This window comes from Anabas testudineus, chromosome 9 (assembly GCF_900324465.2).
Source record: "Anabas testudineus chromosome 9, fAnaTes1.2, whole genome shotgun sequence".
NCBI lineage: Eukaryota > Metazoa > Chordata > Actinopteri > Anabantiformes > Anabantidae > Anabas > Anabas testudineus.
The window spans coordinates 22,267,810-22,280,902 of record NC_046618.1 but is presented as its reverse complement, the minus strand read 5'-3'; the positions used below and the strand labels follow the sequence as shown (position 1 = coordinate 22,280,902).

The following is a 13,093-nucleotide window of genomic DNA, read 5'->3' as shown; positions in this document are numbered from 1 at the left end:
GTTATGCAAAAGGTACACAAGACTGCTAGTGCTGAAGGCAACATTGAGGAGGTCTTACCCCTGTTCGACGCTGGTGTTGGGTCTCTGGCCTGAAACAGACTCTGAGCTGTCAGCCAGTGAAGGCACCACTGCCAAGAACCTGCAGGGAATTATTAACAGAGTGAAATATGTCATATTTATGGACCCATCAGATGTCAAGTGAGAACATAAACCAGTGTAACCTGATAAAAATGGCAATACCTGACTCAAAAGTAGAAACACAGTGATTACAAGATGATTTATGAGAGGCTTATTATCACCTTTCCGAGGATTTTATTTTAATATTACACAACAGTATCCTTTGCAGAATCTCACAATTCAGTCTGAGTCAGTGCTGTAGTCAAACCAAATAACACTGTTTTATAAAACTGCTCTTTGAGACTGTTATTTCTGCCACTGAAAGATAAATTCAGTGGCAGACGTGTAAAGCATAAGGTTTGCGTACCTTTGGTAAACTTTGTTGCGGACTCCTTTTTGAAAGGCTAACAGGTAGTTTCTCCCGTCCGCAGAGAAGACTTCCACTGCCATTGGCTGAAAGAAAACAACACGCAGCGGAAAACAAAGCAGTAATTCAACATTGTCACTGCAAAAGCTTTGGCGCTGACACCATCACTGTAAGCTGGAGCACTAAACTTAAGCCGCACATAAATCATAAATGAAAAATAATTGCATTGTGTTTATGAGTGCCTGAACTTGCTTGTCATGCTGACCTGTAGCAGGTAGCGCCTCTTGTGAACCTCCTTGATGTCTTCGTAGGCGAAGATACTGCAGGTTCTCTTCAGTTGGCTCTGGCCTTGTCTTGCTCCTCTGGGGATGATGGCCTCATGCAGACTTGAAACAGGTAACAGACAGTGATGCACTTATTACTTATTTCTAACTGTAAACCTGCTGTTCTACACTCAGTTTTAGTAATGAAGCTCTTGGGTCTACAAAGAGCTGCAAACATCACCAACATTCCCAGGTTCACAGGACAAATGAGCGTTTTTATTCCTAATACTAGAAATATGAAGTTTAAGGTTTAGAAGTGTTTTAAAATATATATAAAATGGAAAGAAAGTATTTTATTTCCAATGAGACGAACTACGCTCATTAACTGAGTCCTTATCAGTTGTGTCTCAAAGGAAAACACAGAGTCAGTTCGCTAAAGAGATAAAAATGTAAAAGCTTTGCAGAGTTTCTAAACGCATGCTCCATCAGCAGCATTACATCATCCCGGCTGGAGAAACTCCCACTGCAGCGTCCAGAGGAATGATGTCATCTTCTTACTCAGGAAGGAAAAGTACAGTAACTGTGTCGACTGTCAGCTGCAGGCTTCAAAAGGTATTCAGGAAGAATTATGCAGTTCTTCCAAAAATGATGTAAAGAAAAACGTGGACCTACTTGGAGGGAAGTGTGTCAATGTCCCTGATCTCTCTGGACATGGTCATGGTGTAGCCATCAATGACATAAAAGTGCTCTTTCCCAAACAGCAGTAGACCCTCGCTGGTGTCCAGACCCTGCACCCTGGCGCAGCGGTACATGTGCTGAATCTGCACCAGTAAATCAAAGACAAACAAAAATGGCTTTAAATATATTAAAGGCAAAAATCTGTGTATAATAATATCTGTAAGTATAAGCGTGTTATAAATGTTGCAGAATGTCCTGGAGCTGAACATTTAATACCCAGGTAATGCAGATGGCCATCAGAAAAAACTGCAGCAGTAACGTAGTCTTTGGTAAATAGAACTATGTGTGTGACTGGCTGAAGTTTGTTGAGGCTTCATCTTTATTCTGTTTGTTCTGCTGTATTCTAGTGTCTTATGGCTTATAGTGTGTTTGTATGTGAGAAGGACATAGATCTGTAAATTTTTATTAATACCTTAATAACTAAATGTGCTTTACATAACACAAGAAATTGATTTTAGTCACTTTAAGCAAGTTATGAAATGTATATGTCAAGTCATATGTTTGTGTCTCCCCTTCTGACCTTCTCTCCCTCCTCCAGGAGACGCAACAGTGACGTGTTGTCAGTCCTCTGCTCCTCTTCAGGGCCTCCGCAGTCCAACAGCTGCTCCTGAATCTGCTCCTGACTGTCCTCGTCTGCACCGTCTGCTGTGGACCGAGACCTCTTCAGAGGAGCTTTCACCAGGCCTGAAGAGTCGTGCACAAAGAGGTGTTAGAGAGGTCTTCGAGGTAAAGTAAAACACCATCTGCCAGCCATGTTGAAGGTGCTCAGTTAATGTGAAAAAGCTGCTTTGAGAAGCTGGTTGCATTTCACCATGTGTCCCATGGGTTTGTGAGAGAGAAGGCTCTGATTCTGACTGAGAATGGATTACTTCCTGTACACTAAATGCATCAATGTGCAAAATTCAAACAGAGCTTAAAGCTTTGAGAATACTGACATTTAGGGAACCCTGTGCACCTTTCCTGGTCTTGTCTTTGTACCTTTGACTCTCGCAATAGTGTCCTCTCCATGCTCAGGCTCATGCTGTGTTGTCTCCCCCTCTGTGTTGTGCTCCACAGAGTGTTGGTACATGCCAGGGTTTCCAGACAGCAGACGCATGTAATACTCCTTACTGTCGTAGCTGATGGCTCGTCGGTAACGAAGAGGTTTCTGAAGCAGAGAAGGGGGCAAAAAAAAAAAAACAGTAGTAGGTCACAGCCTCAAAGTTTGTACTGTAAAAGAGTCACGCTCTGTAAACATGAACCAGCTCCTTCAAAGTTACTCCATTGTTTGTAATTATAACTGTGGGACATTATATTGACTTAATTTAGGGTTGAAACAAATACCCATTATATGCACTCACTCACATGCATAAAACATTACTGAAAAACAACATGTGGTTTGCTTTATTACAGGCCTTTGCTCTTATTGTGGCCTATGTGCTGTAGATATGCTGATAAATATAAATAAATACATAAAAGAAAAAGCACAGAAAATTTAAATTAAATGATTAAAGTTGGCAGAATGTCAAATAGACATTTAACACTTTTCTACCTGCCAGCACACATACTGTAACACAGGATGAGTCGTAACCATGAAAGCAGACACCTCCAAGTCCAGATTATTACTGCATGGCTGCTGAAAAAGCAGGATACCGCTTCTAATCAAACCTGAACCACATGGAGCAGGAAACTGCTACGACAATGTTAATTCAACATCTCACACCAACCACAGCTTTCTGACTACTGTGATCTGTTGTTCATCATGACGTTATACCATATATCCTATGGACATAGGAAGGTAGCTGGGTATGGTTAAAGACCCCGACAAGGGCTGAGGGGCACCAGTAGATAAGAAAAGGGCTGAAGAAGGAAGGTGTTTAAGTGATACTGTATGTGGAACATGTTTGTTTTTTTTTATTACATTTTTCATTATTTCCCTTACAGTTAACATAAAGTTCAATATATTTTAAATACTGTATATTCACAAATATATTATTTCACAGGTAAAATAATCAAAGAGCTAATGGCAAGTAAGTACAAAAGAACAATGTGCAACTCCCAGAGCATGTTTAAATTATGTGTTGTGATCAGGCCTGGGGGACGCCTGACTTAATTACAATGGGTCGTTTAAAAGGCCCATGAGCCAGAAAATGTTCCTCTGAGGGTCTCTAGAGTCTCTTCGTAAAGAGTTTCTGAACCGATTATCTGTTCAGGATTACAAAAACACTTAATGCTTAAAATGCAGAGATGAAACTGGAGCTTTTATGTACATGTTCTAGAAAGCTGGCGTTAATACAAACCTAAATAGGCATGCCTGTGAGCAACCGCTCTGTGTCTTTCTGACCAAATAAATCACTGTGGAGTAGAGAAAGGAAGCCTTTGGCAACCAGAGGGAGGGGGTTATTTGTAGAACAAACAAAGCTAAATGTGTCTCTGGTGGTGCCAGGAAAAGTGAGCCACTGGCTGCGGGTGTCGCATCCTCACATGACAACAACGAGCTTGTCCAAGAGCTTTATTTCAGGAGAGCTACATATTCTTCTAAGTTCACTGCTCTGCAGGAGACTAGTTCATGCTACAGATAAAAGGGATACAATTAATTTCTACATGTTTTATTCCATGTTATTCATAGTACAACTGCTCAGAGGTTTTAGATAAAACCGCACCCATTTTTCCAGTGTTGTTGAAAGTAGGCAGAATTTTGACCTGACACGCAGCAAAGGTGAACAGTAAACCACCAGACGTTAACCACATAAATTCTAGAATAACAAAACATTAAACATACACGGATTTCTCAGCACTTGAAGTAAACTAAGCCTTGGAGGTTAATGCTAATTGTACCTACAGGTCTCCATACTTTTGTTGGGGACTACGAGGACAACACCTGAGACAAGTATACAGGGGTACCGGGGTTTGAATCCTAGTTTGACCAGTAGTGCACATTTCTGCTTTGGGCTCCAGTTGACTTATTAAGTGATATAGATGTTTCTGCCAGTATGACTATTACATTACAAAAGATAACATAAAGTGCAGAAAATGTCATTCCTGACAGAAAGATTAAAAGATGAATACCTGTGCTGAGTTAGTGTTTGTCTCTGTATCAGCGATGTATGGATAGTGGATGTAGAACATGTCATTGCGGACCATCTTCTTCCTCATTCGACAGGGCCCCTCTGTCATCTCCAGCACAAACTTGTCCAAGTGCGAGCCGATGGGTGGGCCCCAGAGGCCCCGTTCACGCAGCAGCTCGTATTCGATGGACGCCCACTCCTCCGTCACATACTTCAGAGCATTCTGCTGCCGCTGGGAGATGGAGGGATGGATGAAACATGAGTGGTGAGTCATTTTAAAATGTTTCCATCAATTATAAATGCTGTCACAGCTGCTACACCAGCCTGTAAAAATATACCTGTACTGTGTTTTTATTTGTTTTGCTGTGCTGCAATAACATACTGACTGATACTGACTTTCATAAACCACACCATGCACTACAAGTAGTGCGTAGTTTCTCTATATAACTGAGCTATAACATATCATCTCTGTAGTACCTCTTGATATTCTTTGTACTGCATGGCCACCAGGTCTCGGACAACAGCAATGTGAGTGAACATCCACTGAAAGGTCTCCTGTTGACAAGAAATGAAAGGCTATAATCAACAAACCTGCAAAATATTTAGTTTTTATACAGTTTAAGATGCTGTGTCTCCTACAGTTATTCAGAGAGGGTCTGTCGTTGCTGTGTGTACCTGTGCAGACAGGCTGTTCTTGTTCAAGCTGTTCTCCTTCTTGTTGCGACGAACGCCAGTCAGCTTAGAGAGACCGAAGCCGCTGCTGACACGGGACAGTTTGGACTGGGCTGGTGCCACTGCTTCACCGCGGCTGATGCATTTTTTCTCATGGGCTGAACAAAGAGAGAAGAGAAAGCTAAGTAATCACATGTTTTTTATATCACAAAGTCACCGAGCAGTGCTCAAATCCTTGCCAGTGCTGGCAGCATACAATGGAAGGACAAATATCTCGTTAAAATTTTAACAGTGGCCTGTAACACAGAAATGAGGGAAAGCTGAGCTACCCACTCTGCATCATTGCACAGAAACAGAGTTAAAGAAACTGGAGCCAAATGGACATTTTTCAAAAGGAAGGAGGTGACATTTTGAGATTCTGCTCGTAGTATGTGGCCATCTACCAAAATATAAATGTAATTTCAAATATTGAACATCTGCATTTTAAATAGATTCATATCTTTTTCAGTAAAACTTTTGAGTCTTCTGTACTCTAGGAATAATGTAGTAACCAAATAGCCCCTAAAATACAGGAGACTTTTGTTTTTGGGTTTTATTACTTAACCAGATTTTGCATATTTAAGGAAAACGTTACTTGCCAAAGTCTGGTAGAGCAGACTGTATTAAAACTTTGGCAGGTGACCGGCAGTAATTTACCACTCTGCTTACACCAGAAAACAAAAGAAAACATTAATAAACTGATCGAGAGAGAGAACAGATCAGCAATAATTTGCCTGAGTGGCCGGGCTCCAGATGAAAGCATTTCATTTGCAAAACAACAAGAGAACCTCCCAAATAATGAATCTAGTTATGTAATAGCTACGCAAGCCACAAACATTCACTCCAAGAGATTAAAGGACACCACATATCAAAATGGGCTGAGTAAAGCTTAAGCAGTCTCTCTGTGTTTCCCAAGGTCACTCACCCAGGTGGTTCTGCCAGCTCTTCAGGGCCGGCTCCTCCAAGGCAGGCCGGGCTGTGGCGATGTCCACATGGCCTCTGTCATTGCAGGGCAGAGACACTTTGAAAATGTCCTCCAGCATCTGGCGCTTGCTGTGCATCAGCTCTGTCCACACACGATTCACAGCCTTCAGCAGCAGCTGCCGACCTACAGAGCGAGATCAAGAATTATTTTTCAGTCTGCATTAATGACATCACACAGTACCGTAGCGTTTCTTTTCAAATTAAATTAGCCATCAGTCAACTGACAATCTTACATTACACACATGCAAACTGACAGCAAGGTTAATAGGTTCTGTCCATCCACACCCATGAAACAACAGTGTCTCACCCTCGCTGACATCGTGACTGTGTGAGGCGTCAGCTTCGTTCTCTGTGGGCATCATGACATGCCAGGTTGTCATCCTGGCCTCGGCCTCCAGACCAAAACCTTCCACGCTACTGCAGAGACAAACACACAGCGACTCAGTACCTGCCATTTCGAGAACTGAGAGGGGCGTCACAGGGAGAGTTAGATTGTTTGGCTTCTCTGCAGTAGAAGAGTCTGCTCTCTGCCATTGTACAGCATGTTGTGTTAAAGCATATTGTGTTCCCAGCATGGTACGATATTCAGTCTCTCCCCACCTGCTGCAGTCTTGGTAAATATCAGTACTTCTGGCAGGACGAACAGCAATAGACACAACATTTTTGATTGCACTCCTCTCATCTATTGAGTTTTTATAGTTGTTCTCAATAAAGACATAAAAGATCAGATTTTTATGCTATTATTTTAGGCACATTATACTTAATACTCTTGATTTAGCTCAAGGTCAGATCACATTTTATGAAAAATTAATGCAGAAAAGCATTCACATACTTTTTCTTGCCACTGTAAATAAATGTAACACTTGGACAGACTTTGTTGGGCTTACATTGTTCCTTCAATGATACATGCTGCGATGCTAAATAAATCACATATAATAGTGTGTATATGTGTTTGGATACAGTACTGTGCGTGTTCTAAGGATAAATTCACTTGGTGTCCAGCTTCTTACCTCCCGCTGTGCAGGCAGATGAAGCAGTGAGCCAGACAGGCCACAAAGTCCTGGTCGTGGTTGCCCGGGCCAAGCACGAGGTTGCGGTTGACAGTGAGAACCCGCAGGGCGTCCAGCAGGGCCACCTGCTGAGCTACCGTCTTGTGAGGTCGACAGAGCTGGTAGAGCACTGTCCGGTTGAGACAGTGGTAAATAGTGTCGAGGGAAAGACCCTGGGACCTCCTCTTAGACTGAAGAAGACAAGAGACAAAAACAAACAGCCGTAGGATGTTAAAGGAAAAATATTTAGTTCATGTTTGTCTTTGTCTGACTGCAGCGCTGCCATGCTCTGGATATGGATAAAGCTGCTGTAAAAATACTTGAGCTGGCAGATTTGTTTGAGCAACCAGGGCTGAACTATTTTCTTTGAGGGACTGTGAATGCAGCTTTGTTATGCTAGTAGCTGTTTATTGGTCAGAGTGGAAAGCTGCTTAAAGAAGTGGAATTTGTAAAAATGAATATATAAATAAAACAGACATCGGGCTTTCCCTGATATTACATTTAATTGCAGGTTTGTCAGTCAGCAGGCAGAAAAGTTCAAAGGCTATGAGAGGATAAATAGATGAATTACTGAAGGATGACGTTGAATGAATAGATGAAGAGTAAATACAATCTAATTCTTAAGATACACCTCTGCATTAAAAAGTTGGCCATCAAAACCTTTAATCACACTGGGAAATTTTCAAAAGCGTAATTATGGTTTGTAGAGTATAATCTCTTAATCTTCTTCTCTGTACAGTAGTTTGCATATAAAGTAGAATGCAAAGTTCACACACATGACTTTAATTGAGAAAAGTTTCAGCATTCAAGTTTTTTTTTTTTTTACTATTTTGCAGAGGAGTTATAACAGAAATGATCAACTATTTATGGAGCCATCCTTAAGTATTAATAAAATGAGTTTGTTTTGCACCTGTCCTATGAGCTGCACAATAAAGTCCACCACAAGTTTCGAGTCCTTGTTGAACATGCCCTGCCACAGTTTGTCCACCACCCGCTGGGTGAAGTAGAAGACGTTGTTGACCAGGATTTGGTAGCTACCACCACTGCTGAGGGGCAGCGAGGCATCTTCACCTAGAAGGAGACAATCAATCAAGAGAAGTAGTACATTAGCTTGAACATATGTAAAACAGACTTTAGGTTACAGTAGAATAACATTAGTAAGGGAACGTGGGTTTAACTTCTAGCAGCTGAGAGAGGAGAGCATTCTTAACTACGTGCATTTGACTATTATAGTATCCTGTAGGAATAATACTAATAAAAATATGCAGGATCTTCTGGGTTTAACAATACCACATGCTGATAGTAACATGTGCTAATTTAAGACAATCAGCCATGTCAAGGTGCTTGAAGTTTGTGTTCATTGTAAAAATCAAGATTAATGGGAAATAATTATGTTTCTAGGTGTGGTTTGATGTGCACAGCTGTACTGTATGAGATGATGAGGATTTTGTTCTAACCTAGCAGGACGTCCGCAGCCAGCAGATGCTCCATGACACCATCCAGGATGTTGGACTGAAACTCCTTCTGCTGAGTTCTGGTGGAACGCTCTGGTGAAGCCTAGCGATATCATATATGCAGATTTCAAGCCATTAGTTATCAAAAGACATGGTAGGTAAACAAAACTGTGTAATCTGATTTTTAGCTTATGGCTGGGTGACATCTCCACCGTGGACATATCTCCTCACCTCCAGGAGCATGTCGATGATGGGTGTCTGCTTGCTTGCTGGGGTCATGCACAGGTTGTCCATGATCAGGACTCTCATGAAGTCAAAGACATACTTTTTGGCAGGGTGGTTAGTCAGGGACGTCTTGGAGCCCACGTTACAGTATTCAGACTGGCTGCGGTTCATACCCGAGTCCCCAGCAAAGGCTTTGAACTCTTCAATGGGAGAACCTGCTTCATCGTCCAAGTCACTGACCTAGGAAGGAAAGGAGTGAGGTTGAAATTCCCTTTTCACAAGTATAAAACCTAAACAGTAATTACAGTTAGATAATATATCAAAGGCACAACCTATTATCTTATCTAAGAAAATACTGAGAAGGACTGAGAAGAACAGCAGCATTGTGCACTTGTTGTTGTTAATGAAACTGCAGTAGCAGTCTGAGTGGTTCATAGGCCTACTTATAAGATTATATTGAACACTATTTCAGCTTCATTCCCTTAGAAGTAAGCCAAAAACTATTCATTGCAAATAAAACTGTTCACGTAAGATAGGCACTACTGAAGCTGCCGTATTTGTGGGCATCCTTACCATTTCAGAGTATGGCCTGATGTTAAAGGGAAACACAGTGGCTGCCAGGGAACAGAGGAACTCAGGACTGTGCCACATCGGCGCCAGGTCGGGCACGTTGTGATACAAGTACCGAAAGAATTGCATGAGAGTGACGGGATACTCCCTGAGCCAGGACCCTTCCTCCTCTGACTGCCATGGCTGAGAGAAAGCAAGAAAAACAAAAAAAGATGCATTTAGTTGAATAAATCATTTAAAATCAAACCTCCTATATTATAGCAGTGGAATGTAAAGTTTGTGGTTCAAATCTCAGGGTATGAATGAGCCATTTAGTCTGCAGGAGGTCCAGTGAAGCTTCTCAGTAACCAGCCGGGAGCACTATGAAAGCACTGACATGCTTGAGAGTGTGTGTATGTGAGTGGGACGTGTGCCAAGTTGTTTTTGTTGGATTAATAGAGCTTAAAAAGACACCTTTAGAGAATCCAGGATGATCCAGTCCTTTTCAAGAGTCACTTAAAGACCTCTCATATATTAGTGTTTTCTAGGATTTAAGTCCCTTATGTGGGAGCGTATAAAAATAATCCGCCTTTAGAAAAAGATGTTGAATTTAATTAGAAACCTACTATGGAATATTTATCTGACAGCATTATGACATTTAGCAATGAAAGGTATTCACATTTTGTTTTTTTACATGGTGAAGAAGAGGAGCGGTTCTTTCCATTTAGTCGTCTTCATATTTAATTCAATAATTCTATTTTCCTCACCAGGTTGAGCATGCTGCGCAGCATGGCCAGCAGCAGGAAGGCTGCCTCGGTGCACACACTGTGAATGGAACCCACCACAGACCCACTGGAGGCCGGAATGCCGAAGATAAATGTCCAGATAGAGTCCAGGTCAAACTGAGAGGACAAACACACAAACTGGAGTAATATACAGTCAGGTATACATAAATAAATAATGCTAAGTAATTTGAAAATGTTAGCTGATGTACCGGTACTTCGTAAATAGTACAATAAATGTCTGTAATACATACATGAACAATAACTATGTGAAGCTTGTCATGTGGTGACTGCTAATTAATCTTTGATCATTCAATTTTAAATTGAAAAATTACATTTACTTACAGATAATTTGAAGGAATTCTCTTTTGCATTTACTTTTTACATAAGAGACAATACATTTGAAATATAAACAGCCAGGAAATACATTTGTTAGTTATTAGTAGTGTAAGAAGGAAAAAGGTTGGGTATACTAACATGTACCTGCAGGCTGTCTGGCAGTTCGGTGACTGGCTGCTGCAGGAAGAGAGCCATGAGCAGGAAGTAGAGCTCAGGCACGTTGGTATGTTTGGGCAACAGTGTCTGCAGCACAGGGAATCCTGGGAAGTGGCAGGCATCACGGTTGATCTCTCGCAGAGTGGAGCGTCCACCAGCACTGCGGCCAACATTGAACCCTAAGAAGAGGGGTAAGGTTGAGCATTAAGAAGAGGTATAAACTTGCATACTGTATGTCTTCTGATTAAAGCACCAACTGACCACTGTGAATACAGCTGTATGTCAAAATGTAAATGTATTCAGGGGTTGGGTGGAGGGTGGAGGGGTAACGGTAATAATTCAGAACAGTAATTATTTAATTGAGCTATTCAGACAAGATTTAAATTGGAAACTGAGAGCTAACAAAATAACTCAAAGGAGGTGAGGATCTGGTTAAGCTACAAGACAAAGACACCCAAGTTGAATCAAACTAAGAGTTTCAACCTTATGACAATGCTACAGCTGTGAAAGCTCTGTTAGGTCATGTCAGTCCTCAGGACATAAGCAAGGTCAATGGTTCTCAACCTGGAACCTGTCCTTCAATAGTGAATAATAGAAAAAAAAAAAAACATCATTTCAAGGCAAAAGTTCTCAGTTTTGCAGCTTTACACCTGCAAATAGAACCTGAGATTATTTGTGCAGAGAACTACTGAGGTTGAAAACCACTGACCTCAGGAAGGACTATGACTGCAGCAGCAGGGAGGGAAAAAATGAAAGGACGAACCCTTGGCTGTGCGGCGCACAAACTGCGCTGCTTTCTGTTTACTGAATGAAGGCCAACTCCGACGGAAAGCGTTGCCAGAGTGAGGAGAAGTGTCTGCTGAGCCATGTTACAACATAAAGTGTTTAAACTGCACAAGTAAGTAATTCTTATTCACTTAACTATGTAAACACACACTAAACTTTTGAGCTCACATCAGGCAAATGTTTTTACACCACTAGTGCCCAAAATAACCTAAGATAGGATTGTTCACAATGTTCCCACCAACTGTCACAGACTCCTATTATTTGATGGTCTAGAAGTCACAAGTGACACGGTGGTAATCACATGCCCACCCCGGGGGCTCCTGCGCTCACCCAGGACTGTGCCAATCTTATTAGTCAGGACGGAGTCGGTGTGGTCCAGCCAGCCTCCTCCACACAGGCCTTCTTTGAAGCGGTTGAGGATAGACTGATTAGAGAGTAGCACCACCAGGATCCACAGAGCTGCTGTCACTGTGCTTGAGTGGAGATGTTCCTCCATAAACATCAAGAGCCAATCAAAGCCCAGAGTTCGCACCAGCTCCTCACAAGCCCTGCAAGAGGGGAAGGAGAGCAAGCAACATGAACTGATGGTCTACAGCCACAGTACTTTAATATTTTTAAACTTCCTGTTATGGCCTGGTCAACATAAGATCCTAACAGCAAAAGTCATTAAGGATAAGCATATAAGAAGTGACAGTGTCACTCACTGGGCATTGACGGTGCACTTCTCTTTGGTGGTGAAGAGCAGTCTGAGCAGGTTGTCCAGCAGTCGATTTCTTAGCAGAATGAGGTTGGCTGACAGAAGACCCCCAAAATCATCATCATTACCTGAGTCAAAAGATTTCACAAGGACACAATACAGGGTTAGCAAAAAAAGTCTCTCTGTCCAATGGAAAATCAGGAACATCTCAAATTTGACCCCATTCGTGTCCGCTGTTGTAACACTCAACTATTCCCAAATAAAGTAACACAGTCCAGTTTTAATTTTTTATTTTTCAATGTTAGTAATAAACTATTACCTCCATCAATCTTTTCTTCGTTATTGATTTCCATCACAACAAACTTCTCACACACAGCAAATGTGGGGAGAGTAGAGGAGACGAACTGGCCAAAGCTGCAATAGTAAGAAACAGGTAGAGGTTACATTTTTCTGCGTTTGCCCCATCAGCATCAGTGTCAAGCATAAAAACAAGGTGATGGATAAATCACATCTGAGGCAGAGATACTGCATGCTGATGTAGAACAATAGTGTTTTTAGGTATGTGTTATGTGTGCTTACCGCAGGAGGTCATATGGGTTAGGGAAACCCTGCAGCAGCAGACTGAGAACGTTGCTGATGGCGGCTACAGTGGGCTGGGACAGTGAGGTGTCCCTCAGGGTCAGCAGCAGTCTTGGGATTAGCTGAAATTCCCTCAGCAGTTTGGCATTTTTAGCTGCCTCACTGCTCGAGACAGAGTGTGGTAGACACAGACTTAAGTTTAGCTACTCTGCAGCATCATCCTCATAATTATTATCATCCATTTAATCAG

General features: G+C 41.8%; 1 protein-coding gene across 2 annotated transcripts in view; it reads right to left on the bottom strand.

Annotated features, from left to right (window-relative positions):
• Positions 1 to 13,093, bottom strand: part of wdfy3 (WD repeat and FYVE domain containing 3) — a 72,174-nt gene that overhangs the window by 6,377 nt on the left and 52,704 nt on the right. Inside the window, exons 27-48 of one of the 2 annotated variants that reach the window (XM_026342873.1) lie at positions 12,844 to 13,005; positions 12,584 to 12,678; positions 12,272 to 12,392; positions 11,898 to 12,115; positions 10,770 to 10,960; positions 10,272 to 10,406; positions 9,529 to 9,708; positions 8,962 to 9,195; positions 8,734 to 8,833; positions 8,187 to 8,347; positions 7,238 to 7,467; positions 6,535 to 6,644; positions 6,169 to 6,351; positions 5,208 to 5,362; positions 5,010 to 5,087; positions 4,534 to 4,764; positions 2,464 to 2,632; positions 2,006 to 2,169; positions 1,420 to 1,568; positions 750 to 870; positions 485 to 570; positions 59 to 139 (exon numbers count right to left, since the gene is read on the bottom strand). In XM_026342873.1, coding sequence (XP_026198658.1) covers positions 59 to 139; positions 485 to 570; positions 750 to 870; positions 1,420 to 1,568; positions 2,006 to 2,169; positions 2,464 to 2,632; positions 4,534 to 4,764; positions 5,010 to 5,087; positions 5,208 to 5,362; positions 6,169 to 6,351; positions 6,535 to 6,644; positions 7,238 to 7,467; positions 8,187 to 8,347; positions 8,734 to 8,833; positions 8,962 to 9,195; positions 9,529 to 9,708; positions 10,272 to 10,406; positions 10,770 to 10,960; positions 11,898 to 12,115; positions 12,272 to 12,392; positions 12,584 to 12,678; positions 12,844 to 13,005 — 3,354 coding nt within the window. Of the gene's footprint in view, positions 1 to 58; positions 140 to 484; positions 571 to 749; positions 871 to 1,419; positions 1,569 to 2,005; positions 2,170 to 2,463; positions 2,633 to 4,533; positions 4,765 to 5,009; positions 5,088 to 5,207; positions 5,363 to 6,168; positions 6,352 to 6,534; positions 6,645 to 7,237; positions 7,468 to 8,186; positions 8,348 to 8,733; positions 8,834 to 8,961; positions 9,196 to 9,528; positions 9,709 to 10,271; positions 10,407 to 10,763; positions 10,961 to 11,897; positions 12,116 to 12,271; positions 12,393 to 12,583; positions 12,679 to 12,843; positions 13,006 to 13,093 lie in introns of both variants that reach the window. The other variant, XM_026342872.1, reaches the window with a different exon arrangement.